Source organism: Empidonax traillii, unplaced genomic scaffold (assembly GCF_003031625.1).
Source record: "Empidonax traillii isolate 1590-97213 ecotype Southwest subspecies unplaced genomic scaffold, ASM303162v1 scaffold1183:size177227, whole genome shotgun sequence".
NCBI lineage: Eukaryota > Metazoa > Chordata > Aves > Passeriformes > Tyrannidae > Empidonax > Empidonax traillii.
The window spans coordinates 74776-102492 of NW_020956376.1; the positions used below are offsets into that span (position 1 = coordinate 74776).

A 27717-nucleotide genomic window follows, 5' to 3' on the forward strand; every position below is an offset into this window, starting at 1 on the left:
TTCTTGACTTTCCCAACATGAGACACAAGCCATGTGGGTCTAACTTAGCTCTTGGTTACACTTTAACAATGAAATAAACAAACAAACAAACAAAGTCGCAACAGCAACCAGAAAGATGCCTTTTTAATGGGATGGATAGGGACACGTTCACCATACAGTCAGTGTCATGTCTCGAATTACTCACCTGTTCTCTCAAAGGAATACAGATGGCGAGAGATGGAGGAACATCGGCAGGCAGAGCGACTCCAGCGCCAGTTGCAGCAGGAGCAAGCCTACCTCCTGTCGCTGCAGCACGATCACAGGCGGCAGCAGCAGCAGCAACAGCAGCAGCAGCAGCAGCAACAACAGCAGCAGCAACAGCAAGAAAGAAATAAACAAAGCTATCATACCCCTGAGCCAAAATCCCACTATGAACCTGCCGAAAGAGCACGTGAGGTAAGCCCTGCTTGTAGCCAGGAATCTGTTAGCTGCTCCTCTGCCTGTTTGCATCAGCGTGACTGCAGTTCTGCTACAGTACAGTTGAAGGGCAAAGCATCTCGCATAAGGGGCAGAATACTTTAAACTGTTGGCACTGGTTTCCAAACCTGAGGGCTACTTCTGATTAGTTTTGCTGCAATCACTGAAGTTCAGAGTTTTGAGGTACAAAAGTTGGAAAGAAGGTCTGGAAGGCTGCAGACTGAGGGGACCTGCTTTTGAAAGCATCACATCCGAAAGTTACATCTGTGCTTCGTCAGATATCTTTTTGTAGGAAGCATTGGTGCAGTTGGCTGTTTGTGTCTCTGGCAAGTACTGGTGATTGGAAGTTGAGAGTCAGTTGGAAAGCACGAACATATAAGAGATGTTTGCATACAGCACGTTTACACATTTGATGTTTTAACGTATGCTCTTTGAAATTTCCTTGTCATGAACACAAACTTAAGAAGTGCTTAAGTATTCTATTCTGAGATCATGTCCTGCTCTTTTGAAACTGTGCTGCCTTCTTGGACTTCAGGCACTCACAAGCTGAACAGAAGTCACCAACGTGCTGTTTGTTTCAGTGGGTGGTTCCCTTTCTCCATTGGTCCATGGATAAGCTAAGCATGTAATTGCCTCTGATGCATACTTGGCTTTCTTTCAATGGTCTTATTCTTATGTCTCCTTTGAGCGCCATACTGCCCGCAAACCACCAGACTGGGCAATGCTAGTCAAGGCTCTTAAAGGCATTCATCAGCAGCATGTGGGAACTAGGTAAATACATTTTGGAACAAGAACAAAAAATACCCTTGAGGCTCCTGAATGTGATAAAATAGCTCTTGTTTTGCCTTCATCCAGCAGTACTTCTTAGTCTTTGAAGTATTGCTGTTTGGGCTTGGTGGACACAAACCCGTTTTCTTCTAGATGCTGTTGTCTAAGTTTTTCATAAACCATGTTTGTGCTACCTCATCCATTCTGCTTGATGGCTAACTTATCTGGTCCATCTCTCTTACTTGGAATAAGTTCAGACTTACTGGTATGTGGTGGTGCAGACATGGAACCAGCCTTGTGGTCCTTGTTGCACGCTCTCGGCCCACCTCAGTGAAAGCATAGTGCCAGTCCAGCACTTCTGTCCAGCCTGAATGCTGGCTTTGGAGCGATGCAGAACTGCATGTGCTCTGTTTTCCTTTCTGAGTGTAAAAGGAGAGAAACTAATGAAAATTCAAGTGTTACATCCATTAGGAGAACCACTGACTCAGCTATTTTTCTGTTGTAGTAGTTTTCTTTTGTGATTGCTCTAACTAGAAGGAATGAAGGCACAGAAATGTTGGTTAGTAGTCAAATCTTCCCAGAGTTTGGTGTGTAATAGTTTTTTTAAAAAGTGTGGTAGAAGTATAGCCTGGCAGTGGGAGTGACACCAATTAATCTTAAGAGCAGGCATTAACTCTGACATCATTCTTGACATAAAATAGTGAATTAGAATGAACGTTCTGTGCCTCATACTTTCAGACATACTGCTCTCCAGAGAAAGTCTCCATCTATGGAGATGCTGACTATAGGAGGGATAAGCTGAAGTGGACTAACTTTCCTGTTCTGGCAAAGTCTAATGGTAATCAGTTTGTTAACTCATTGCAGTAGCAATGAGGATATAAGGACTTCTAAGGTTGCCTTTGGGAAGCAGCGGGGAGATTGGAGCTTAATACCATTTTCAGGTCCATGCAGTCAGATGAGTGGAACAGGACCTGTTTCGATCCAGGGCTGCACTCTCTGTCTCCTTCCCACTTCTTGCCTGGTTTTGAAGCCATGTGGCTCATGCAGTTCTTGTGCTTTGTGGAAGAAACCTCGTATCATCTACCGCTAGAGATGTGAAAACCTGCTCCTTCAGACAGAAGGACTTGGGGCTTTTCCTTGTTCTATTCATAACAAGGAGTCTGGCCTGTTTTTTAAACTTTAAAGGATGGCTCTGTGGAGTTGAACACAGTGGTGAAAATAATTGTATGGTGAAGATGCTTGCCTCCATTCTTGTACTTCTCAAGATGTGGTGTATTTTGTGTAGACCTGGCAGAAGGTTGTCTGCTTGTTCCCACAGGCAAACTGTTACATCCTCAAGTTCTGGAAAGCAGAGGCAGGTTGGGTTTGTAAAGCAGCCCAGCTGAAGTGCGTAGTCCTGGGAATTTGCCGCTGTCTTCTGACAGCCAGTCTCTCCATGTTGTCACTGCAAGGAAAATACCCCAGTACTGGTTTTGTGCTTCAGGCACAAGAGTTAAAGCATGTGAAATCACCCCAAGCTGCCAGTTTAATCTTTGATGCTTTGATAAAATTCTGAGAGTTTAGCATTCCTCAGGGGCAGCTCCTCTGGCAGAAAGGCACATGCTACCCTGGTTCCAGCAACAGACCGTCTTAGGAAATGGGAGGATATTTGCTTTCTGCCTGTAGCCTCACTTGTCTCTTGCCCTTCATACCTCTCACTTTGTTCTCAATGCTGTGGCCTTGGAAGAGTCGATGTTTCTGCATGGGGACCTTGCTTCATGTTATTCTGAGGACTGTACATATTCTGATTTAGTTTTCCCTTCAACAAGCTTTTGGCATTAATGTATTATGACTTCTACACCTTCCTGAGAACAAGAAACAAGCTGCTGGGGCTGTCCTCTGCAGCCTGTGAGGTTGTGTTGATAGTGTTTGATAAGAGAGAGGATGATCAGTCCTACAGTTTTGTACTTAAAGCTGAACAGAGTCCAGGGTAGAGAAATATATCCTCCTATCTATTTTTACTTTGCCAAAGAGAGAAGCGCAGGAAAGCAGATAGTCCAGAACCATTGGTTTCATAAGGTAGGTAACTAAAGTAAGGGATAGCAGTGGGAAATGTGCTTTTGTATTGTAAAGTTATTTCTGTTTTCATATATCCTTTTTATTGTTTGTGGGGAAAATACTGATGGATAATAATTAGTCTAGGCAGAAAGCAGCCCAGTAATGGTCTTTCATCATATTATCTCACATCTTACTGCTTCCTGTATCTCCTCTCTTTCTAGTATGGATTTTCTGTATTGGCACACTTGCCACTTTGGCGTAGTTTGCTCAGTGAACTTACAGTGCTTGAAAAAAGTGGGTGGGGAAAAATCCTGCTAAACCCCAAATGTATTTGGCTTCTTTTTGGTAAAGGGAATGTGGTACTCATCTTTGTATTTCTGCTGTAATTGGTTTTATTGACTAAAGGCTTAACCTCTGTTTATTTTGGCTTAGGTGGAGGAGAGATTTAGAAAAACTAATCAGGGCTCCCCTGAAGCACAGTCTAAACAGATGGGCAAAGTGTTGGAGCCACCAGTGCCTTCAAGATCAGAGTCCTTTTCCAATGGAAACTCAGAACCTGCTCAGCCTGCCCTGCAGAGGCCAATGGAGCCCCAGGTAAGTGCCCAGGAAAATCCTGGTGAGCCTGGAGGAAATGCAGAAGTCCCAACAGGTTTCCTTCAAATTTGCAGATCTTGGCACTTTGAAAGTCTTATGTAAGCAGTAGCACTGTTACACAAAGTAGCTTAGTCACTAGATTTGCTCTTCATCTGTTTTTGCTTATTTTATTGACAAACTGATGGTTTGGGGTTTTTTTTAATATTAGAGCTAGATTAGAACTGTTGCATTCCGTTATTATCTTTGCAGCAGTGACATGGTGGATCAAATGCTGGTGACAGTTGCAGAACACTTTTATAATTCAGACTTTGCTCTGTGCAATGTTTTTACTACTAAAAAGGATGCTCGGAAAAAAATGAGCTTGCTTGGTTTTTAAAATTCTTGCTGAGGGAAGCTAACCAAACAAGTGGGTTTTAATAGTATGAGCATGGTTTCAAAGAGATTTACAAAACATGACTAAGAAAAGCAAGTTTGTTGTCAGTAGATCTACAGCTGCTAAATAGAATTCTCTATCATCCCTGGAAAATCAAAAAGAGGTTGAAACCACTGAGCTACATGGCAACTCTTGTTCTGTTTTTTTCTAATGAAGAGCCTCTAGGTCTTGATATCTGATCTCATAGGAATTACAGCATGAATTGAAAAAGTAACCTCTGTCTAAAACTTCAGACATAGCCCATTAATTCTGAGCAATTTAGGTGCATTCAATTAAATGGTATAGTTGTGCATTCAGTTCCTCCGTTTCCCTGCAGAATTTTGTTCTTTCAAGTCTGTTGATGACAGTGCAAGCTAACAACATCCCTGACTGTGAACTAGGTATTGCAACTCTTTTGGGCAACAGGAGAATTTGAACAGACGGGAGAGTGGGAGAAATCAGGACAGAACTTCATCTCTTACTCATTAATTCCTGGCTTTTATTCAAACCTCTATGACTATTTCAAAATATTGGACTTGTATCTTCATGTTCTCTGTGCCAGTTACTTTTAAAGTCTGTGTCTTCCACTCAGATTAAGGATAATCAGGCTCTTCAACAGCTGTGTGTATTACAATTGAGGAAATGATAATCATACAAAAACAAATACATCCAACCTACTGAAACTGTGATTGAAAGCAAAGTTTTGGTTAATTAACAGGTGTGGAAACAGTATGTTCCTCAGCTAGTACATTTCCTCTTGCTTAGTTTCAGAAGTCAACTCTGAAAGACAGGTTTATTCACAAGGAGGAAACAGGCTGAAGGGTCAATAGGGATTTCAGTGGAAATCCCGATGGAATTTTGACTCTGAAGTCAATTTGTGCCTTCTCAATGTATGTAGTTGAATGTGTGTGTGTGTGTAGTTTGTGTCTAAATATGTATATATGTACAGTATATGGTACATATATGGTGTAAGTATAATATGCATTGTACATATGTATACAATATATATGTACATAAATATACAATATATATTATGTTATTTTATATATATTGCAATGACTGTAAAGGAATAAAGGCTTTGTGTTATGGTCTTTCTTCAAAAGTTTGGAACTGTATCAAGTTCCTAAATTTATTAGGAAACGTAAATATCTTTTGGTTTGCACAATTGAGAGCATTCTTTGATTTTGCACTTTTTTTCAATTGGATGTCCACTTCAAATTTCCCAGCCCACCAGTGCTGCCATGAGACCTGGTCAAAGCCCACTGAAGATCGGGGAATCAAAGGCGACTTCTGTCTTGAGTGGCCTTTGGACTCAGTCTCATTGAGCAGATATTGGGTCCCGCTTTCTTCTGGGCACCAGTGTATGTGTATGTGGAGAGCATATCTCACAAAAAGTGCATATGTGCTGTATTTTCAGTCTGTTACGTTCTTTGGGCGCTTGCCTTGCTTTTAAGTGCATTGACTCCACCCCACGCTTACCTAATGCCATAACCAATTTGTCTCTGCCCACCCCACCTGCCTTTATTCTGTGTTAATTGGAAAGCCGGTTATACTGAGCGCATTGAATGTTTTATGTTTTGTTTTCTTGTAAGGTACAGTGGTCCCATCTGGCATCTCTCAAGAACAATGTTTCCCCTGTCTCGCGATCCCATTCCTTCAGTGACCCTTCTCCCAAATTTGCTCATCACCATCTTCGTTCCCAGGACCCATATCCACCTTCACGCAGTGAAGTGCTAAATCAGAGTTCTGACTCTAAGTCGGAGGTACCCGACCCCACCCAAAAGGCTTGGGCTAGATCAGACAGTGACGAGGTGCCTCCAAGGGTAAGGAGTAGAAAGACAGATGTGTGCTATTTTTTTATTATTAATTATAATTTTCTTAAGGATGTGATACCTGGGGCACTGGGAAGACTGTGCCCTTGTGCCAGCATTGGGAACAGTATTTTGGAAGGCAGATCCTAATGTAGGTGTTCAGTCAATGGGTTAATGATAATCAACCTTAAGTACCATATTGAAGCTTCATATAAAATTGGCAATTATTTACAGAATGCAGCTATTTCGGAGAAACAATTTATTATGCTAAGTTAACAAGTCATTGCCATGTTCAGGAAAGAATTTAAAATATCCCTGAGGTAATTGCTCAGAGTTAATTTTCCTCTTCATCCGTTAGCAACCCAAACTATGAATCAGACATTTATTTAAAATTGAGATGGAACTGAACAAAAAGGAAACATTCAATATATTTCTTCCTCCTCTCCCCCTCCCATTCCCCCTCCCATCCACTGGGATTTGCTTCTTCTGAGTATATTCTTGCTCCCCCACCAGTCTTTGCCTTCTGCTGATCCATTCCCGGGCATTTGTTTGGTTCCCTTGAGCTTATTCTCCTAATTCTCATGCTGTTTTAGCAAATTGCTTTGTGCCTCCCCTGCTTCAGTCAAAATGCCATATTCTTTTTTAATGTCTCAGTAGTTGGGAGGGTAGTGGGGCGTGTATGTGTTTGTGTGGTAACTATTAAACACTATTTATTGTTAAGACTAAACTTTGTGTTCTCTTCAAATTCTGAATAGCATCCCAACTAAGGCTTTTGGTTTTATGGGTGTTTGCTTACTGCTTTTGGTCATTGATGCTAGCTTGGACTTAGAAAGTGTTAAAATGTTAAGAATATATTCTGTGGCAGGACAGTTTTAGTTTTCCTCTTCTGTCTCTCTCCTTCATGGGTTTAACACAATCTTTTTTTCTCCCAAGGTACCTGTGAGAACAACATCCCGATCACCAGTCCTGTCCCGCCGTGATTCTCCGCTGCAGGGCAGTGGGCAGCAAAATAACCAAGCAGGTCAAAGGAACTCCACGAGGTTTGTAAGCCTAATGTCCTCACCTTTCTTGATTTGGAAGAAAAAGGCTCATGGGAAATCAGGCATTTTCCAGACAGTTTTTGGCAATGCCTGTTGGACGTGAAAGGAAGATGATGTTGGATCCTTTTTCAGTAATGATTAATATTAATGTCCCTTGATGTAGCACATGTGTCAACTAAGACTGGCAAAATTTCCTCATACCTCTCCTCCTTTGAGTATCCTGCCATGTAACTTTAGCAATAATTTCAATATCCTTAAGATTTTGGAAAAAAATGTGACCATTTGTGAACATCTTGTCTTTTGATGCAGCAGGTCAGCTTGGGCATACTGTGGGGATTACTGGCAGCAGAAGTGTTTGTAATATCTAAAGTGAAGAGATCTCAGAAACTTTCTGGCATCTTGGCCAGAAGCAAACTTCAGGAGAGGGAAAAGCATCCATGAGCTGTTACACAGAGCATCTGAGGTTAGGAAGAGGGAATAGGGGACTGACATCTGAGCTCAGCGGAGCAAAATGGACAGGCTCCCCTGGAACTGGCTCACTGGACAGGAGTGAGGGTATTCTGTTATTCTTTTTGGCTTGGACTTGGGTGCCCAGGGCACTTCTGAGCCAATTTTAAACCTGCTGCGTGCAGGCTGAGGGAACTGTCCCCTTTAGGTTAGATACATAAGGATGGCAGGTAGACATCTCCATATATAAAGAATAGTTTATACCCACCTAAACTTTTTTTTTCTTGCCATCATAAATAAGACAGAGGGAGCCATTGGCAGAGGGAGCCACTGCCTGAGTTGTGCAGCATCACTGATGCCCTCAGCTCAGTGTTCTTTCACATGAGTTATTAGCGAAACACTGTGGAAGAGTGATGTTTGAGTTTAGAAACAGGAATTTGGAACTGGAGTGTGTGACAAATAATTTCTTCCCTCCCGGATACAGCAATATAGAGCCTCGTCTGCTGTGGGAAAGGGTGGAGAAGCTTGTACCAAGGCCGGGCAGTGGCAGTTCTTCAGGTTCAAGCAACTCTGGTTCACAGCCTGGCTCCCACCCTGGCTCTCAGAGTGGGTCTGGAGAGCGGTTCCGGATGAGATGTAAGTCCTTCTCCCACCCTTTGTAACATTGTGTGTCTAATTTTATTAAGCTGTGAAACACTCAAAAATTAAGGATGATAACCTCCACATGGAATGACCTTTGAGCATGCAGTGTCAAAGATGGGTTAGCTTCTTGTACCCCCTTGGCAGTATGCACTTGCTTGGGAAAGGCAGTAGGCGTAGAAGTCGTTGTCAAAGTGTTTCACTGTTCTTTAATTCACATCCAGTCACTGCTTCATTTTCCTGTGTGCGAACATCCCAGTCTCCATGCCCTCCTAGCTCCCTTCCTCATATGTGCAAGGGCACATATTGATGCTTGTTGCCTGTCATCTTGGTGGTGACAGGGTGTAGACTGCTATGCATAGGTCTCGGCTGGGCTACACTGAATGTTGATGGAGGTTTTCCAGCTTGTGGCCACAGCTGAGTCTTTTGATCTGCAGTTGTGTGACTGTTTACTTTGGCTTCAGTCATAGGTCAGTAGCACCCATACAAATCACAGCTAATGATGTCTTTTTGTAGTCCTTCAGGGACAATGTAATATTGAACTTGTGAAACTTTGGTCATACAGTCAGACACTACCTGATAGTTTTCTCACCTCCCTTCCCCTCTCTGAAGTGAAGTAAGAAAAACATATTTTACCTCCCTGCCTAATCTGTTTTCTTTGGTGTTACTTTTTGGGTCTTGGCACATGCAGCATCATCCAAATCAGAGGGTTCGCCGTCACAGCGTCATGAAAGTGCACCTAAAAAGCCTGAAGAGAAAAAGGAAGTCTTCAGACCTATCAAGCCTGCTGTAAGTTGCATCCACTTTCTATTGTCCACTGTCTCTCTCAGGTAGACTCCCAAAAAGTACAGTGTGAACTTCTACTCATGGTGCCCTCAGGGATGAACTTCATCTTGAGTTGAGTTTCTAACTGGGGGTCTAGCAGCATGTTCTTGGATGTGCAATTGCCTGTGCACATCACAGTACTTTAAACATTAGATTTTACTGTGCTTCTGGGATTGATTTCTGCTCTGTGGTCTTTTTCCTTCCTAACCTTTGCCTTTCTCTCATTCAATCCTGTGCTTCCTTCCTGGGGCTGGATCACTGATCGTGCATGTGACCTGAATGTGCCAATACTGGGCTGAATGGTGCAGGGAGAAGTGGTAAGACCTTAAATTGTTGCTACTTTCTGTGAAAGATTTCTGACATTTCATTTACCTGGCTGCTATTACAATTGATTACAGCTGTGTGTCCAGTTGTATCTTGGGAAACTCAGTGGGTTTTCACAATATTTCCAGTTTTCCTTAAAACTTTCTTTTCTTGCCGTATCTCTTATGATACTGCTCTAGCACCCAAATCTGTCAACTTTCTTAAAGAAATGTAGAGGTTGGTCCTTCCCTTCTGATAGTAGGTGGATACTATTAACCTGAAAAGTTTAGGGAAATAAACTGTGACAGTCAACTATGTGAGAGTGGGTCTTGGTGCTTTTATATGTCCTTCAGATGGTATAATAGGGTAAACTGAAGTCATAATCAGGATAGTTGGGTTTCAGAATATGCACATTTTTCTATGATATGGCAAGACCCACTTAGGTTTACTCTTCTGGTGCTTTAATTTATCAGAGACTGAGTTTTCATAACTGTTAGGAATGAGTAAGTCTGAGGAAACTACTGCTGGGGCAATGGAAACATGTCAGCGGACAACTGAGCAAACTCAGGCACTAATCCTGCATGTTCGTCTTGCAAACTCTTCTTCTCTCCTACTTGCAACATCTGTTTTTTTTGTTTTTTGTTTTAATTCCCTCTCCCATCAGGATTTAACTGCATTGGCAAAGGAATTGCGAGCAGTGGAGGATGTGCGACCTCCACACAAAGTAACAGACTACTCATCCTCAAGTGAGGAGTCAGGGACAACAGATGAGGAAGATGATGATATGGAACAAGAAGGAGCAGATGAGTCTACTTCTGGACCAGATGATGTCCGAGCAGTGTTAGTTCTTCTACCAATGTTTTGCATCTGTTTTCTCTCATAGGGAATTGAAGGAAAAGGTTGTTGAGTATTTTGGCTTTTATGTTAGTTCTTTCAGCTTACTACAATCTATGAGCAAGATGTAGCAGTCTTGTATGTTCTTATTTTCAAATGCTGAGGGTAATCTTCTCGATGTCCTCTCCCTCTTCCATGTTGATTTGTTACAAAAAGAGATACAGTGTTTAAAAATCTCCTGACTTTTTTTTTTCCTTTTGTTTTGTTGTTTGTTTGGTTGGTTTGGTTTTGTTTTGTTTTTTTTTTTTATTAGAGAGGCTTTTCTAGGCAGGTTATGTTGTAAATATTCCACTCTGGCCACAATACAAATTAATTTTCAGTGTGCCTTGATGCAGGGCAGCGACAGCTAGGGCACTAGTGCTATTATCTCACTCCACTTATTTCTTGTCTGCCAAATAGGTCAACGTTGAACTTGAGCAATGGTGAAACAGAGTCAGTGAAAACCATGATCGTCCATGATGATGTGGAGAGTGAACCTGCCTTGACTCCTTCGAAGGAGGGCACCTTAATTGTTCGACAGGTATTGCTTTTCTCTCCCTGTGCAGTGCTGCACCCTTTCTGTGCTCATTAACCCACTCGCTCATTCACCCATGCTGTTTCTACATTATGTTTGTTGTTCGTATTATCAAGACACAGCTGTAGTGGATTTCAGATAAGCAAGATGTTTGATGCATGCAAGGAGGAGAGTAGCCCTTGCTTCTGTTTTGCATGCTTTCCAGTGACACCCATGGCAGCACCATGCAGAATATCTCAGAGTCTGTGGGAGAGAAGGGTAGAAGAGCTACAGGTGTGGAGCAAGCACCTGGAGCAAGAACTTAGTTTAGTTTTACCATAGAACCGAACATGTGTCTCAGGAGTGGAGCTGGGAGGGAGACTGGGGTGGGAGCACTCAGGGCTTTTAAAAATTGTTTTGAAACTGTAGTTGAGGGCATACAGACCACCCAGATAACATACACACACAAGTACATACAAATTCATGCAACAGTTGGTGTGGGGGAGAAGTAGAATAGGTGGTGAAGCAGAGAATGTGGACAGAGCTAGAGTGCTGTGTTGTTGCCTTTGATCCTGAAAATAATGCATTCTTGTGCTTCTGAAAGATAATGATTCCCTGCTTTTAAATGAGCTTGTGTGTTAATGAGTGTGCTAGCTTATAGGAGTTTCCTCAGTAATCACATTTCTGAGTTTCACAACTGAATGCCAATTTCTTAATTGAGCCCTCTGGTTTGAAAATTAAAATTTCATGGTTATTGTTTTAAATAGTTATCTGCAGGCATTCTCCAGAAAGTCCAAACTGCTATCTCTATAGGATCGAAGTTAGTTTTAAACAAAACAATAGGGAAAGAAATCCTCGCGCCACCCCCAAAAATATGCTTGTCCCTGTTGTGGTGTCGGACTTAGCACAGTTACTCTTTTATGAATTGGTGAAACTGGCTGTGCAAGTCAACCACACTTACCAAACTTTTGCCCGCCAGAAGAGGTGGGAATTTGATGAATACTAATAGCTCTGCCCACTTTCCCTTTCCATCCAGGCATCAAAGCATGGATTCTCATCTTATTTAAAAAAATAAATTAAAAAGTAAATGTGGAAAGGTAGGAAGTGAGAGAGAGAAGGAGAGAGGTTGTTAGGGATATAGACCTTTAAGCAGCACTTGAGCAAGACAAGTGTGCCTGTTTTTTCTACAGAGTACAGTTGACAAAAAGCGTGCCAGCCATCATGAGAGCAATGGCTTTGCCGGTCGCATTCACCTCTTGCCAGATCTCTTACAGCAAAGCCATTCCTCCTCCACTTCCTCCACCTCCTCCTCCCCATCCTCCAGCCAGCCGACACCCACCATGTCCCCACAGACACCCCAGGACAAGCTAACTACTAATGAGGTATGTCTTACACCACAGCTGGCTGCTTTCGTAGGGTTATAGCAGCATTGCCTAGTAGGTAGTTTGCAAAGGAACTCCAGCCAATCTCCCCTGCTTTTTTTTCCTGTCACCTTTGTTCCCGCCCCGCCAAATAACACGTTTCAGTTCTGTGTAAGAAGCCCTTAACTGTAGAGCAGTCCCACGCCAAACTTGCCAGTTTACTATTTTTGCTTCCTTTAGTGAGTCATTAATTGCATGGCATTCGTTTTAAACTAAACTTGACTACTGCATTTTCAAGCCAATACTCTTTTTTTTTTAATTCTGTTTTATTCCGGGAGCAGGCTAATTGCAAGCAATGTGCCTCTTCAGAATTAGCAGTTAATTTTGGCTTTGTCAGTAAAGGCTGGACTAGTAACTCCACACATATGAGGAGCTGCTTGTGGAAACTCACCCTTTGGGAGAGGAAGCGGCTGCGGAGGGATTTTGCTCTTTAAACCTTGCCACGTGGGCTGAGTGAACAAATCAGGTGTTGCCCGGGAGGGTTGTAAAAGCCTGAGGTATTGTTATTTTGGAATAATGAATGGGGAAAAATATTTGGGGTTTTTTCCAAGTATGTGTGTATTCTGAAAAGCAGCTGTGTAAAGGTGACTGTTTACCAGCACTGGCTATGTCCAGGTAGAGAAGGCTTTGCCATGGGGGATGCTCCCTCTTGCTCTCCTGGGCTGATCCCAGGTTGGTGCCTTCCCTTACCAAGTGGTGGTGGGAAAGCCTGGTCCTTCCCATGTGCATAACCCCTTACAGCAGAGGAAGCGCACACATGTGAATGAGCAAAGGGCGCCATTTGGCTCTTATCAACCCTAGCAGTAAGCAAGGAGCCTGATATGGTGTCTCCACTCCTGGCTGGGTGGCCAGTCTGGCTTACAGGGAAAGCCTCTAAAGCCGGGGATAGTACAGGGGAGCAAAACTTGGTGAAAAGAAGCTGCTGCTTCTCATGGTCGAGTCCTGCTGTGCAGGTGTGCAAGTGCTGAGATGAGAAGGAGAGGTTGTAGTGAGCTGGGTAGGCTGATGGCAATGCACATGTTCACCACATAATCAAAAATGCTTGTGAACCAGAGCAGGAGGGTGGGAGGGAACATTTTCTCCTGGAAAATTATTTAGCATAATACCTAATTTTCAGATATACTTCATTGGTCTTTGATCTTTCTGAAAGCACACTCTTGTAGGTTATAGAGATCAGTTGATAGATCCAGAGATATGCTTGCTCATTACTTTGATCTAAGCAATAAGTAAGCAGGGTTCACTTAACTCAGCTTGGAAAGTGGAGGCAGTGCCTGATGATGAAGGAACCTTGTGGTATTGAGCTATTCAGGGGACCGATACACTCTGAAGACAAATTGCTGGGTTTTTTCTGCAGAGTATAGGCCTAGGAAGATCATAGGTTGAAGATTAGTTCATGCCAAAAAAGTGTCTCGTAACTATGTTTGCATAAAGCTGAGCAAAAACCCGGTACTGCTTGGTATAACTTACCCACATGCACACCCTTTATATATATACTATTTTTTCACTTGTCCCATTCTGCTTCATTATGCAATGTTGTCACTATAATACTAAACTGGCAAGAGTTTTTAAGTCGTTTCATTTCCACTTTTAACAGTTCATTGTTTCACTTGTCTTCTTTCTTTCTTTATGTTTTTTCATGTTTAGACCTCATAACTCAGCAAGCACCAGTGATTTTATCCACTACATGTTCATAGTGTCATGTCACCATTTGCTACACCTTCCACACTAATGAGCCCCTTTGTTCGATACAGGTTTAATATGTTGCTTTGTCAAATAAAGGTGGAAGAACGTGCTGCAGCTTTCTGGCAAGAGGCTCAGGTTAAACAAAATAGGGAGAATGAACAGTAGCAAACACTGAAACATAATCCATCATAGAAGTGAATGCTTGATCCCTGATGGTTCTGATTTTGTTGCACAAGCCAAGAGATCAAGCTTCATAATTTATTAAACTAGCTCAATTCAGGAGATGCTTCATAAATTCAAAAACTGTAGGTAGCGGACAACTTGCAAATAAAATAGTATACATCCACTTAAACAGATTTTTAAAAGGAGAGACATTCCCTTTGTGCCTGATTGTAGTGGCCTGTTGTAAAAGGCTTTGCTAGCAGCTGAGTTTCAGGGATGATATTTGCTATAACATGTGCAGTGTGCATATGTATCTAGTTCAGGTGTGGTGCCTGTAGTGCGCTTTGTATCTATAAAGGAAGTATAAAAGTTTGGGGAGGCTCTGTAGCATAAATCTGTAGTAACTTTAAGATGTTGGTTGTTGTTATCCATGCTTTTTATTGTCATTAATATTAATAAAGTTGAAATTTACATTGCAGACTCAGTCCGCTAGTAACACACTCCAGAAACACAAATCTTCCTCCTCCTTTACACCTTTTATAGACCCCAGATTACTACAGATTTCTCCATCTAGTGGGACAACTGTGACTTCTGTGGGTAAGTAAAGTAGCTGAAGACAACAATTGAAAAAGGGTTCAGTGGCTCTTTAAAGTAGTTAAGAATGTTACCATCATGCTTTTTATTTGATTTGCAATGGATTGCATAGTTTATTTTCTTTTTCCATGTACATTTCTTACAAAAAGAAAGACTTTCTCTGTATTCTCAGTTACTGATTTGGGTTGTATAATGTCAAGAGTATAAGGCCAGAATTTAGCACTTGAGGGATATTACATGCACTTTTCTTTTTTTCAGTAGGATTTTCTAGTGAAGCAATGAGATCAGAAGCAATAAGGCAAGACCCTACACGGAAAGGATCAGTTGTCAATGTGAATCCCACGAATACACGGCCACAGAGTGATACACCAGAGATTCGCAAATACAAGAAGAGATTCAATTCTGAGATACTGTGTGCTGCCTTATGGGGTAATGCAAAAGTGTTCTTCCCTTGCCTCCTGCACTTCTGAAGTGTAGACGTGCCAGTATGAGCTTGCAGTCTCCAATAATGTATCTCCGAAACTGTTGCTGTTCCTCTGCGTTTATTCAGTGCTTGTTTGCATCTTCTTTTTGCAAGAGCTGATTATTACGGTGTTCCTTATGTTGCTTCTGCTTTGATATTATTTCTCACTGGTATAAATGCTTCTGATGGCAAAGTTCAGACTGAGAATCACAGAATCATAGAATCATTAAGGTTGGAAAAGATCTTCAAGATCATTGAGTCCAACCTTTGACTGAACACCACCATATCAACTAGACCATAGCACTATGTGCCACAGCTTCTTGAACACTTGCAGGGATGGTGACTCTGCCATTTGTCTGGGCAGCTTGTTCCAGTGCTTAACCACCCTTCTTCCTGGTGTTCATCCTGAGCCTCCCCTGGTGCAGCTTGAGTCATAGAATCATAGAATCAGATGGGTTGGAAAGGACCTCTGAGATCATCAAGTCCAACCCTCGATCCACTACCACCACAGTTACTAGACTATGGCACTAAGTGCCACATGCAGTCTCTTCTTAAATACCTCCAGGGATGGAGAATCTACCACCTCCCTGGGAAGCCCATTCCAATGCCTGATTACCCTCTCTGTAAAGAATTTTTTCCTAATATCCAACCTAAACGTCCCCTGGCAGAGCTTGAGACCATGCCCTCTTGTCTTACTGATAGCTGTCTGGGAAAAGAGGCTAAACCCCACCTGGCTACAACCTCCTTTCAGGTAGCTGTAGAGAGTGATGAGGTCTCCCCTGAGCCTTCTCTTCTCCAGGCTAAACAACCCCAACTCCTTCAGCCTCTCCTCATAGGACTTGTGTTCAAGTCCCTTCATCAGCCTGGTTGCTCTTCTCTGGATCTGCTCCAATCCTCTTGTTCTGTCACAAGTTGCCTGGGAGAGGCTTCGTTCAGTTGATCAGGATGTCCTTTTCAGCATTTTCTGAACCCTGCCAGTACATCTCTTGCAGCTTTTTGGAGTTTTTAGTAGTCTTTACATTGTACACCTGGTACACACATGGTATTTCTTTTGAAAAATAATCATCATCTTCTTGAGCCTCTTGCTACTGTGTTGTTGCAGAGCTTGATTAAGATGTATTTCATAAGATAACTTACCACCTCAGTCATCAGCTTATGTAGGAAGGAAGAGGGAAAAGAGGAGGGTAGGAGGGATATTTGCCATGCTGAGACTGTGACTTAGCTTTGTTAAGAGCAGTTACTGCAGAGAGAAGCTGGGCATGAGATGTCAGCTGACCAAATGTGTCTGGTCTTCTTGTCACAAGGGATAATTTGTGTTGGTGCCAGACCAGTTAGTCAGGATCCCACACTTCACCAGGCTTAGAGCAGTGCTTGTTGCCTGCTGCAATGTGACATCAATGCTGCAACACCCAGGGAGGGCTTTCCTCTGCCATGCCGTTTGTTTCTTGACCAGAGTCTGTGGGGGCACAAGATATTTTTTGTTATCTAGATGTTAATAGTTGACGCTTGTGTACGTTACATACATATTTGTCTAGTAGGGGGAAACTTAGCAGACTCTAGATGCACATGAATGGCATTTTAAAAACTATAAAGAAGAGAGTTGGCCATACCCCTGAGTCACATGATGATTGTATAGGTAACACAATGCACTTCTCTCTTCTACATTTTCATTGCTCTTTCCAGGGCCTTAGTTCTCTTTTGGGGTTATTTCCACCATTTTTTTCTCAGAACAGCACTGTTGTCCCAGTCTGCTTGCCTGCAAAGCTGTGTCAGTTAAAGAGCTCTCCCAACACCTTATCTTCCTATCTGCTGTTTTCTTTATTTCCAGAGTTTACTGGTAGATATTTTTACCCCAGTGCTATTTCTGCTTGTATTCATGTTATAAAATTATAAAATGAGGAGTTGTGCAAATGTAAACTTCCAGGCTGTGAGGGCAAAGACAAAGAGAAATCATATAGTATCAGTAAAAATTACTCGTGATTTCTCCAATCTGCCTTGTTTTGCCAGTAGCAACTCTTGTTAATGGTTTCATATTTCTTTGATCCATGTATCTGACTGTGGGGGTGATTTCAAAAAAAGGTGTAAAATCCTAGAAGTGTGTTACAACTGTAACACAGCCCTTCCTTGTTAAACATTTGGGGCCAAACTGATGGTGATACAAGCTGATACACATGCTTATTTCTTGGTAAGGTTTAGCTTCTCTACCCTTAAGCATATTAAACCATTTCATGGTGATGCTTCTTATTCAAAAAGAGGGGGACTTGCTTTCCTTTGCTTTGTCTTTACTACTGGTAATGGCAGTAGTATCTGGCAGACTGCTGGTTTCATTAGGTCTGTGATCTTGTTTCTTCTAGTTCTGAGTGGTGAAAGTCAATGTTAATGATATGGATGCAGTAGCATAGATTTTTACACCCAGCCTCCACAGACAGCCTGTACTTTTTCAGGAAGCATTTCCATTTGTTTGAAAAAACCAGAACTGCTTAATTGTAGGGTGGTGGTAGAAGAGCTCTGCTGTCTGTGAGTAATGAGGGTGCTCGCATTTTAAAATACAAGCACTGCTTGCCACCAGTGTAGCATCTCATTAGTTTCATCTCAAAATGCGTATAGCTAAGGGAAGGGATTGGGGACAGGTGTGCATGTGAACTTGAAGCCGAAACAACTGCACTACAAGGGCAGCAGAAATCAGGGTGGAGGCAGGAGCAACGGAGCCCTGATGAGCAAAGAGGGTAAGGGACCCTGAGTGAGCAGTTAGCATGTGGCTTGTTTTGAATTGTAATCTACACTGGAAAAAATACAGAAATGCATGTTGAAGCTGAATCACTTACAGCTTTAGTCAGTGGGTCCTGGAGCTGCAGGAAGGAGACCAACTGCTGGGCACTTCCTTGGCTGGTTTGGCGCTGCTGCAGCCTGTGCTGAGACTTGACTTGTATGTGTCTCACTCTCCCTGCTTCCTTCAGCCACTTCCCAATTTGAGGACGTCTCTCAGTGTGAGAGGCAGTCTGTGTAAAATGTTCTTGTGGTGAAATGCCTGCGGGAGCTGTGAGATGGGATCCAGTGGGTGCAAACCACGTGGGGAATGCAGAGGCTAGAGGTGGGCAAGACGGGGATGGAGGAGGTGTCAGTAGCTGAAGAGCCTGGGAGGATGACAGGCCTCCCAGGAGAAGTAGCAGAGCAGCAAATCTGAGAAAAGATATATGATTGATCGTGGGGACTGGTGAGACCTCTGAAGTTTTCTTATTGAAAAGGTGAGAGAGGAAAACAGAGATGCGTGATGGTTTCTGACCTCCCAGTTCTCCAGCACCTGTAACTCAGCTCCCTTCCCCATCATTGCTTCCTTCTGGCTGCCACTCTGCTCCCCCTTAACACTCTCTTCCCCTTCAGAGATACCTTGTGCCCCCTGGGTCAGGTTTAATGTGCCTTCCCTTTTGCAAACCACTCCCATGCCTGTAGCCAGGGTGTTGTTTAGGTAAGCAATGCCCTTTTTCAATATTGTGAGAAGGCACGTCACTCCTACAGATGCAAACCACACCGAGATACACATCTGTGCACTGGGCCCACCTGCTGGATTAGAAAAGGTTCACTATGGGATCAGCCCAAATGGCCCATTGGCACCAATCTAGTTGTATCTGGGGTTTAATTATCTGACTAGGGATTAAGACCATTAAGAAATGTAACTGTGATTGTTTTGTGTGAGTTTTGGTTTTCATATTTCATTATTTTGTTGTGCTAAACAATGGCAGGTTTTACATTGGCACATTTTACATTGGGAACAACATGAAAGTCTAATAAAGAGAGCCATACATTTAGTTTGATTTCCATTCCCTGTACTGCATCTGACCTGTCTCTGCAGAATTTGTGAGCTTCTGGACCTAAATACTATTGCAAAGAAATAGTTATGAAATTTGAGACTGATAATATATTAACAGACATTTAAAACTTAGTCTCATATATGTATTTATGCAAAAAATGTAACTGATTTTAAATACTAGGGTTTTGTGGATTCTTGGAAAGTATTCCAGTGGATCTTTGGAACTTTGTGTAAGGGAACTGGTCTACCGACTTTTCTCATCGTAGTTTGCTTGATCTTTAGTAGAAACCTGTGGCAGCATGAGATTACTGTAGTTCCTCTAGTTTTAACATTGAGATGGAGAAGATTGTTGTGAAGCTGAGGATCCAACCTGGTGCCTGACCTTTTAGAGGAGGGCTGCACACCCATCTACTTCTTCCAGTGGGAACTGCTTTTATTGCTATGTCAAGAGCATTTATGTCCATGTTAAGAGCATCATGTTACCAACAGCCCTATCAACAGCTAATATATTTTTGGAATACATAGGCTTGTGTACCACTTGGTACCTTAGCATTAACATGCCTTTTGTTTGGGAACTGGTGCTCTGTCCAGGACACAGCTGGATAAACACATAATGCCATGGGTGAGCAATTGGCTCATGGGTGGAGTACAGAGGATAATAGTGAATGGGGTAGCATCATACTGGTGACCTGTCACTAGTGGGGTTCCACAGGGCTCCATCGTGGGCTCTGTGCTCTTCAACATCTTCAGAAATGACTTGGATGCTGGACTGGAAGGGATACTGAGCAAGTTTGCAGATGACACAAAACGTGGAGCAGCCGTTGACTCCTGGAAGTCAGGGAAGTCTTGCAGAGAGACCCCAACTAATTAAAGGACTGGGCAATCACCAGTCATGAAGTTCAACAATGGGAAGTGCTGGATTCTGCACCTGGGATGGGGCAACCCTGGCTGTACATACAGACTGGGGAATGAGATGCTGGAAAGCAGTGCCATGGAAAGGGACCTGGAGGTCCTGGTTGATGTCAAGTTGAATATTAGTCAGCAGTGCCCTGGCAGCCAGGAGGGCCAACTGTGTCTGGGGCAGCATCAGGCAAAGCATCACCAGCTGGTTGAGGGAGGGGATTGTCTGTGATTTTGATTCTAGAAAGTTCTCTGTGGTCTACCAGTCTCTTACTCTTTTGAACATGGTTTAGTGTCAGTAGTCACTGTGGACATGTAATGTAAACGGCCTCTACATCATGAGATCTTTTATGCTGCAGGCAACTGAGACCCAAACAGCAGTGGTTAGACCTGATTGAAACAAGACAGTTGCTATATCAATCATCAGTTCATCAGAATATGTGGAAAATATGCCTACTAACTTGGATCTTTGGTTTTGTTTCTTCTAGGAGTGAACTTGTTAGTGGGCACTGAAAGTGGTCTGATGCTCCTAGACAGAAGTGGGCAGGGGAAGGTTTATCCACTCATCAATCGAAGACGATTCCAGCAAATGGATGTTCTTGAAGGCCTGAATGTCTTGGTGACAATTTCTGGTAAAGTTAACTGTTTAACGTAATATTTTTCCTCCGTTTGTCATGACATAGCAGAAAGCTTTTCTTGGCAACCTTTTGAGGGGGAAGTCCAGGCTTGACTGAAGTCAGTGGGTTTTCCATCATTTCACCTCTTTGAGTCTACAGTTTATTTCTACAAGTTAATCATTTTCCACACAACACCCGTGCCTGCTTGCCCCCTGTCCTTCCTTCTGTATGGTGACCTTTAAAAGTGCTGCACAGGATCGGGGGAAATGTCTGTCTTTGTTTGCTTCTTCAGTATATGATAGCTGAAAGTTAATGCTTTGTGAAGTTTGTGAAAATGGCATTCTTTCCCTCTGGTTCCCTCATAATTGCTTTCAACCTGACCTCTTTCTAACCAAAACACAATTTGCTACTTGGATTTAAAGATGTCTTTCTTGGGTGTTAAAAACAGTAGAATGGGAAAAGCTCTTGCTTTTAGTGTGATGTGCAGTAGAGTTTGTGTTTGAAAGAGAAGTACAGTGTGTACACAGAATGGAAATTCCCAGGGTGAGAAGGCAGATCAGTGCAGCTTTTGGCCTTGTCTCTCACTGGATGCAACTTGTAGATGGCAAAGCAACAGGAGATGAAGGGTGGTGGTGATTGTTGTTTTTGTTTTGTGTGTGCTGATGAAAAATGTGTTTTATGAAGCTTGAGGTTCCAGACTCTTTGGCTCCAGAGAGTTGTTGCATAAGGTTATCCTGCTGTTAGGCAACTTGATGTGGTGCGCTGTTAGTCTTTTTTCCACAGGTGGTGTTGTTCAGCCATTTACCTCTTATTTTGCTTTGTTTGGAAAATCAGTCTTTTCTATTTTGCACGTGTGTGACAAGGAGAGAATGTTAAATAAGGTTTCTCACAGTGTTCACTCTGTTGTTGCTCAGACCCACCTAGACTTTGTTGAGGCTCTGGAACCTCTCTGAGTCCATTGGAGGAGCTCTTTGGCTCTCCCAACACTTGTGCAAAAGGACACACACGTAGACAATTCAGTGGAATTTAATGCATTAGCAATGTGCTACCACAGGTCCAAAGAATTGTGCCCATGCTCATGTCATCAACACAGGACTTAGTTCTGTCTGGAACAACTGAATTTTATTGGCTTATCGCTTACTACATTCTCAGCTACAGATGAGTAGCTATGCTGTGAAATCTACAAAAAAAATGAATCAAATAAAATACACAACCTGCTGTGTGTCCTTTTGATGTCTAATGCTGTATGTTAAAATATAAGCTGTTTGAAAGGCACCATTTGATAGAGTTTATTTTATAGCAGACCTTGTAAACAAAAATGTTGTATGATCCAATTTGTGTGAAATCTGTTGGTTTAAAACATACCCTACACAGTCAACAAGTGTCTGTGATTCAGTCTTGTGTATAATTGTTTTAGTTTTTTTTAATCTCTGCGTTAGTCACAATTGGATTACCCTGACACATCCGTTTTCTTTGTTTCTTTCAAAACTGTTGCCTCCTCTGTGGAGACATGCTACATTAACCCTTAGGAAATCAGCTGATTTTTGTTGAATTTGATCCTTCGTCTCTGTCCCACCTCCCGTGTTTTATGAGATGTATAAGGAGTTTTATGGAGTACGAGACAGGAAAGAAACATCTTTGACCACTGAAAGGCAGGGCTGGGGGAGCATACTCAGTGAAACCATAATGCTGTTATGCCCAAGTTCCCCCTTATATCGTGCTTTTGCCTGCGGTGCTGCACTCCTCAGTTTTTGTTACCCTCATGCGTGACTTCCCTATATCTTTTTATTTGTGGTGAGTTGCTTCACCTCTCCAACCAAAACTGGAATGCTGAAATGAGGTTGTGTTTCTTCAAGTGGTATGTTTTGGCAGATTGGTTATGGAACTGCCTCTGAGCTTTGTCCCAGGACTGCTGCAAGTTCACTGGAAGCATTGTTCAGCTCACTTTGGTACACTCAGCCTTATGTTGATTTGAGTTTTTTGGAAAGTGATGTGCTGATGGTGGTGGGGTTTGAAAGGTGTCACCACATGGTGTGAAGAAGTTGCAATGTGTTAGAATTTTGAAAGGATTGTCACCTAAAGTTGCTTTTAATATACACCCTTGAGTTTGAAAACGTGAAATCAATTCTTGACCCAATTTACATCTGAAATACAAAACCTTTTGACAACAAAGCTTTTGATACTGAGGTACTGAGCCTGCTAGAACTGGTACAAGAAAGCTTTGCAGGTAGAAAAAAGTAGTTGATTGGTTCTTCAGCTCATACTGTTGATAGGCAAAAACATAGTTTCAGCTGCTCAGGTGATACAGTGGAGAGTGATAAAATACTGAGAGAGTGGCAACATGCATACAGAACACACTCCTGTTGTGGCTCCCTGGGGCTTTTGTTAGCCCAGCTGGCAGACGGTGGCACCAGCAATGTAGGAAGAGATGACAGAGTGGAAGAACTGGTTGGAATCTGTCTGCTTAATAATTACAAACCACAGAGACAATAAAAACAAAAACTCAGTATAGGAAAAGGGACTTTGCATTTGAAACTATGCCTGGGGGAGAATCCAAGCTGGGACTTCTCAAAGAATTCTCTTGCTGATCAGTTCATTTGATGGCTGGAGCAGAGTTTTCTTTCTTTGATCATCCCCAAGAAAATAAAAAAGACCAGATTTTTGAGAGCTGTTTAAACTGACAGAACTTTACAAAGAGAAGGAGCTAATCCCCCTACTCTGAATGTGAACATTAAGAGCACGATAACTTGTTGAAATACATACATAGCCATATTTATATAACTAACCAGTCCTGCTCTTTTCATGTCAGGCTGCAGAAAGGCAGAGGAATTTCCTGTCTTGTGACTTTCCCCTGTGGTCTAGACACCAAAACACAATGGGAACACACTTTATATACTTCTCTGCTGTTTTGAAAAATGTTTCTGGTTGGACAGAAATACCCGGCTGCATATCATGTAAACTAGAATTTAAAAAAAATTAACCACGTGCTGGGAAATTCCCCTGTGTACTGTTTGTTCTGAGTCTTCAAGGCTGACTAAGCTACTGGGGAAACTACAGCCTTGGGAATATCTGAAGCAGAATTTGTCTCCTGGCAAACAGGGTCTCACGATGGTTTTCAAAACATTTGGTGCCTTGTATTGACCTGGAGCCCTCTGAGCTCTTTTTTGCCCAGAACTGAAGTGGCTTCTGGTCTGGTCTATGTTTTTCCATGTTCCTAAAAGGGTCCTTGTGGCTATTATTTGCACTGTTTTCATGGAAGGACCTTTTCTTGGTCAAATGTGGGATTTCCAGGGACTGTTTCATGCTCTAGTCCCTTCTCCAAATCTTGGGAAAGATACAGGAGTGGTAGGGTTTTATCCCTTTATGAAACATGTCTTAGTTAATATGAAGTCAGGCAATAAATCAGGGTGCTAGTTTACTGCCAAAGCTACAGTCCCATTTGTAATGGAGATAAACAAAGGATAGTGCATTTTTACTTCACATTTCATTGCATACCGTCAGAACAGAAGGGCTTTTAAAATTAGGTAACAGGTCCAGTATTTGTAATCAGGTCTCCAGTTCCACTTTAAATATAAGCTTGGTGGACAGACTTTTTACTTTGAAACCACCTCCTCTTTTCTTCCTGCCCTCACCCATCCTGATAGTCATTAAAAGATCTTTTAGACTGTGTGTCTTTGTAATGCAGAGCCTTGTGCTGGAGTTCACGGAGCAGCCTGTTTGCAAGCTGTGCTTCCCCATGTGCTACCCCAGCCCCAGATTCTTTTTCTGGCAAGTCCAGCTCTGTTAGGGGATGTGCTGCTATCAAGATAGGGGGTCTGTGCCAGCTTCAGGACCCCCGTGTGGAGTTGGCTGGGCACAGCGGGATGATCTCAATCCTTGGACCTCACGTCCTGCTGCCGCCAGTATCCCCAAGCAGCCAGCTCCATGAACTGATTCATCAGTAGCCATCATGGGAAAACTTTAAAGACAAGTTAAAGACATTAGCTGAACTCTGTAGCTGGGTCTGGCTGGAAGGCTGCCAGGTGGACCATCTTGGCAGGTCGCAGCTTTCTGCAGCATAGACCAGTGCTGTGTCACTTGGACAGCCCAGCAGTGGCTGCGGGACAGGTCACCTGTCTTCCTCTTACCTCCAAGAGCCATGAAACATTCTCTACGGTCACCTGGCCACCTCATCATGACTGGTGAAGCACGAGCATCGAGCTACTCCAGTGACAAGTACGATCCCTGAGAGCATCTCCTGTTTCCTTTCCTTCCACAGACACCTCATGGAACCTTATTAAATGGCTCCCAGTCAAAGCAGGGATGATCTCCCTTCCTTGCCCACAGTGTCATCTATGGAACTGTAATGGTTTTGAGCAGCAAAGAGCTGGGGGAAGGAGAATACGGCTTTGAGAATGTGCATTTAGGGCCACCTTCTCACTAGTTCAACTTTGTAGGCCCTTAGTTGTTAAAGAATTACTGATAAAGTTTATCGTGAACCTTGCTTTGCATTCAAACAGGCCTTCTCATATGGAGAGTTAAGAGTCTGCGCAGTGTTTTGATGACATGGCAGATGCATTGTCAGTTGAAGATAGGGCAGCCTGGGCAAGTAGCTTCTCTCACCTGTGGAGAAGAAACACCTATCGCAGTTTCTGTGTACAGCCTGATAAGCAGTACACCTCTTGCAGCACAAGGGAAGGGCCGCTGATAAAGCAGTCATCAGCTTTTAGCAAGCAGATGAAGTTTGCATGGGCCACATGAAATTCCCTCACAGTTATTTCAGATATTGTACATTCTTCCTTACAGCATGTAAGGTGGTTCAGTAACGGAATTTATGCCATGAACAAGCTTATTAAAACTCAATCAGTTTGTCTCTGAGAATGATACAAGGGTTGGAAATGTCCTGGTTGCTAACTGGGAAAAGTTTGTAAAGTTTGTAAAAATATCCATAAACTTGTAAAAATATTATATCCATATTCTTCTTCACTTGTGCTTCTTCCTTTCAAACCAGTCCTAGTCCTTCTGATAGCTGTATAGATAGCTTCAGGTCTCTCCTGCTGCTCTCCTACAGTTTTGTGCCAAAAAGAGCCATTCTGACTCAGCTGTATATGTATTTTTATTTTAATCTGTGTGCATGACTCTCTGGTGCTTTTGTTGTGGGAGTATAGCCGTGTTTTAATGAAAGTTGTTTATGTCCTAAGAACCCTACTGCCAAAGAGCTGTTCCCTTGAGTTTGTCATTTATGTTTATGTGGTATTACCATGTGTTTCTATCATTGCTTATCGGTAAAGTGTGTGTCTGGGTGGAGTCTGGAGTGAAGCTGTTGTGGACATAAAAACTGAGGGAGACTTCTGTGATTGCAGCATTTTCTGCTTCATTGTTATTTTGGTTTACTCTGCAGGGCTTTCTGTTTGCCTGGGCAGGGCTTTTTGCAAGTATCTTCCTATGGAAATAAACCAATTTCTTTCATTTTGTGGCCAGGTAAGAAGAACAAGTTACGTGTTTACTATTTGTCATGGTTAAGAAATAAAATCCTTCACAACGACCCTGAAGTAGAAAAGAAACAGGGCTGGACAACGGTGGGCGACTTGGAAGGCTGTGTGCACTATAAAGTTGGTGAGTAGCAAATACAGTAATCAAATAGCTGTGAAAAAAGATGGCCGAGAAAGAGAACTACAGTGCATGTACCTACTAGGTTTAAGGTTTGGTTGCTTTTATTTACAGCTGTCTTACCTATTCCTCAAGGTAGATTTTGCTGGCAAAGCACCAGAATAGATGGCAAGTTATGGGGTTAAATTGAAGATGAGAGAGGTTTTGTGATGGGATGGATGATGGGCTGTGAGCTGGAGAGGGTGCAAATCCCAATCTGTCTGCTTCCTGTAATGGATGCAGCTTCTAGAAGTGTGCTGATATGGGTAGTGAGGACTGGTAGTATGTCACCACCTCTCTTAGACTCTTTAAATAACAGAAGGATTTATTTTCCCAGCAACAGTTCTCTTCACCAACAAGTTTCCCTGATCTCTTACCATGGTGAATTTACATGCTGCAATAGATTGAAAAAAGTCTCTCTTTAATGTAGATTTTAAAGACTGGGGGAGAAAAAATTAAAAGAAAAAAAAAAAAAGGCGTGGGAGGAGAAAGGAAGCCCAACTAGTGCACGAGGTTTGGGAGGCTATCTGGAAACAGAAGCATATGTTTAACTTCAAGATGATTCATCGATTCCTCTAAGCTCGTGAAATTCCCTAATGCTGTCTCAGATTCACTGCAGTAGAGTTACAGGATGAGGAGTGTTTTCACTAGGCAGGTGCCCTTTGAGTGGTTTTAAGTAATTTAAATGGGTTTGGCTATAGAAACTTCCCAAAGCTAGTGAAAGACATGCAGCATTCACAGCCAGCGGAGTATGCAGTGAACCCGCTGCCCTGCAGGTGGGGATATGAACCAGGAGCTCTTACTCCTGCTTCGGTTTCGTGGTGCATCCTAAGGGGCACTGGATGTTGCCTTTGATTTGATTTTCTCCCAAGAGCCAGCTCAGTTCCTTTCCATCTGTGTCAGTCAGTGTGGAGCAGCAGCAATCAAACTGTTCTCAGTCTCCTCCTGTCATGCGTGTGCTCTTGGAGAAATCTGCTAATGGGGCGTAATCAATAGCAGTGGCAGTAAGTGACTGCTGAACCAGGAGCTTGACCCCGAAAACAATTAATAATGCACTGCTCTGATACCGTACCCCAGGGTGTCAGCAGCATAATAAAGTGACCTGTTAACAATACATCAACAGCTATTGAAAGGAGGCTTTCCAGCAGGGAAGCATCTGAAACAAAGAGCATTCTCTTCCAGCTGAAGAGAGGTTTGTTATGCTGGGCTGCAGCCTGGCACTGAACTTCCCTCTGAACCACAGAAATACAGTAGACTTCTTCAGGTAGTGAGAGGCGTCTTTGACAGCTGTGCTTCAGTTCCCAAGAAGGAGAGCTCTGCCAATAGTTGGGTTTGCAGTCTGGACGCTGTCCCCAAGGCAGCTGGCACTGATCACTTCCTTGTCTCTTTGATGCAACAGGGGTCTCGGACAGAAGGGTGAAGTGGTATTTATGGATTTCAGTTGCTTCAGGCAACTTTTGGCTCCTCTAAATGATAAATTGCTCTTTTGAAACTTAAGATTTGGGTGAATTCCCAGATAGCATCCAGAACAAAGAATGAGTATTATCAAATGTCCTCTTTCACAGATAAGGTGGTTTTGTTCAATCCCTCTCTTCTCCCTGAAAAAAATTCAAGGAAGTCTTGTAAGCAAGACAAGACTAAACAAAAGCTCTGTTTTAGTCAGTACAGCTGTGGAGGTTGAGAGACTTTTTTTGTCTGTTGAAAAAGTGTCAAGTCCTTTAA

At 42.7% G+C, this 27717-nt stretch overlaps 1 protein-coding gene across 12 annotated transcripts in view; it reads left to right on the plus strand.

Moving 5' to 3' along the window:
• Positions 1–27717, plus strand: part of LOC114069082 (mitogen-activated protein kinase kinase kinase kinase 4) — a 90170-nt gene that overhangs the window by 54954 nt on the left and 7499 nt on the right. For 3 of the 12 annotated variants that reach the window (XM_027905625.1, XM_027905631.1, XM_027905629.1), the window contains 14 exons: positions 199–435; positions 3694–3855; positions 5860–6090; positions 7012–7118; positions 8050–8201; positions 8896–8993; positions 9338–9346; positions 9997–10172; positions 10626–10746; positions 11910–12101; positions 14465–14582; positions 14838–15008; positions 20239–20382; positions 25828–25962. In XM_027905625.1, the coding sequence (XP_027761426.1) occupies positions 199–435; positions 3694–3855; positions 5860–6090; positions 7012–7118; positions 8050–8201; positions 8896–8993; positions 9338–9346; positions 9997–10172; positions 10626–10746; positions 11910–12101; positions 14465–14582; positions 14838–15008; positions 20239–20382; positions 25828–25962 (2053 nt within the window). The remainder of the gene's footprint in view (positions 1–198; positions 436–3693; positions 3856–5859; positions 6091–7011; positions 7119–8049; positions 8202–8895; positions 8994–9337; positions 9347–9996; positions 10173–10625; positions 10747–11909; positions 12102–14464; positions 14583–14837; positions 15009–20238; positions 20383–25827; positions 25963–27717) is intronic. The other 9 variants (XM_027905626.1, XM_027905627.1, XM_027905632.1 and 6 more) reach the window with 9 other exon arrangements.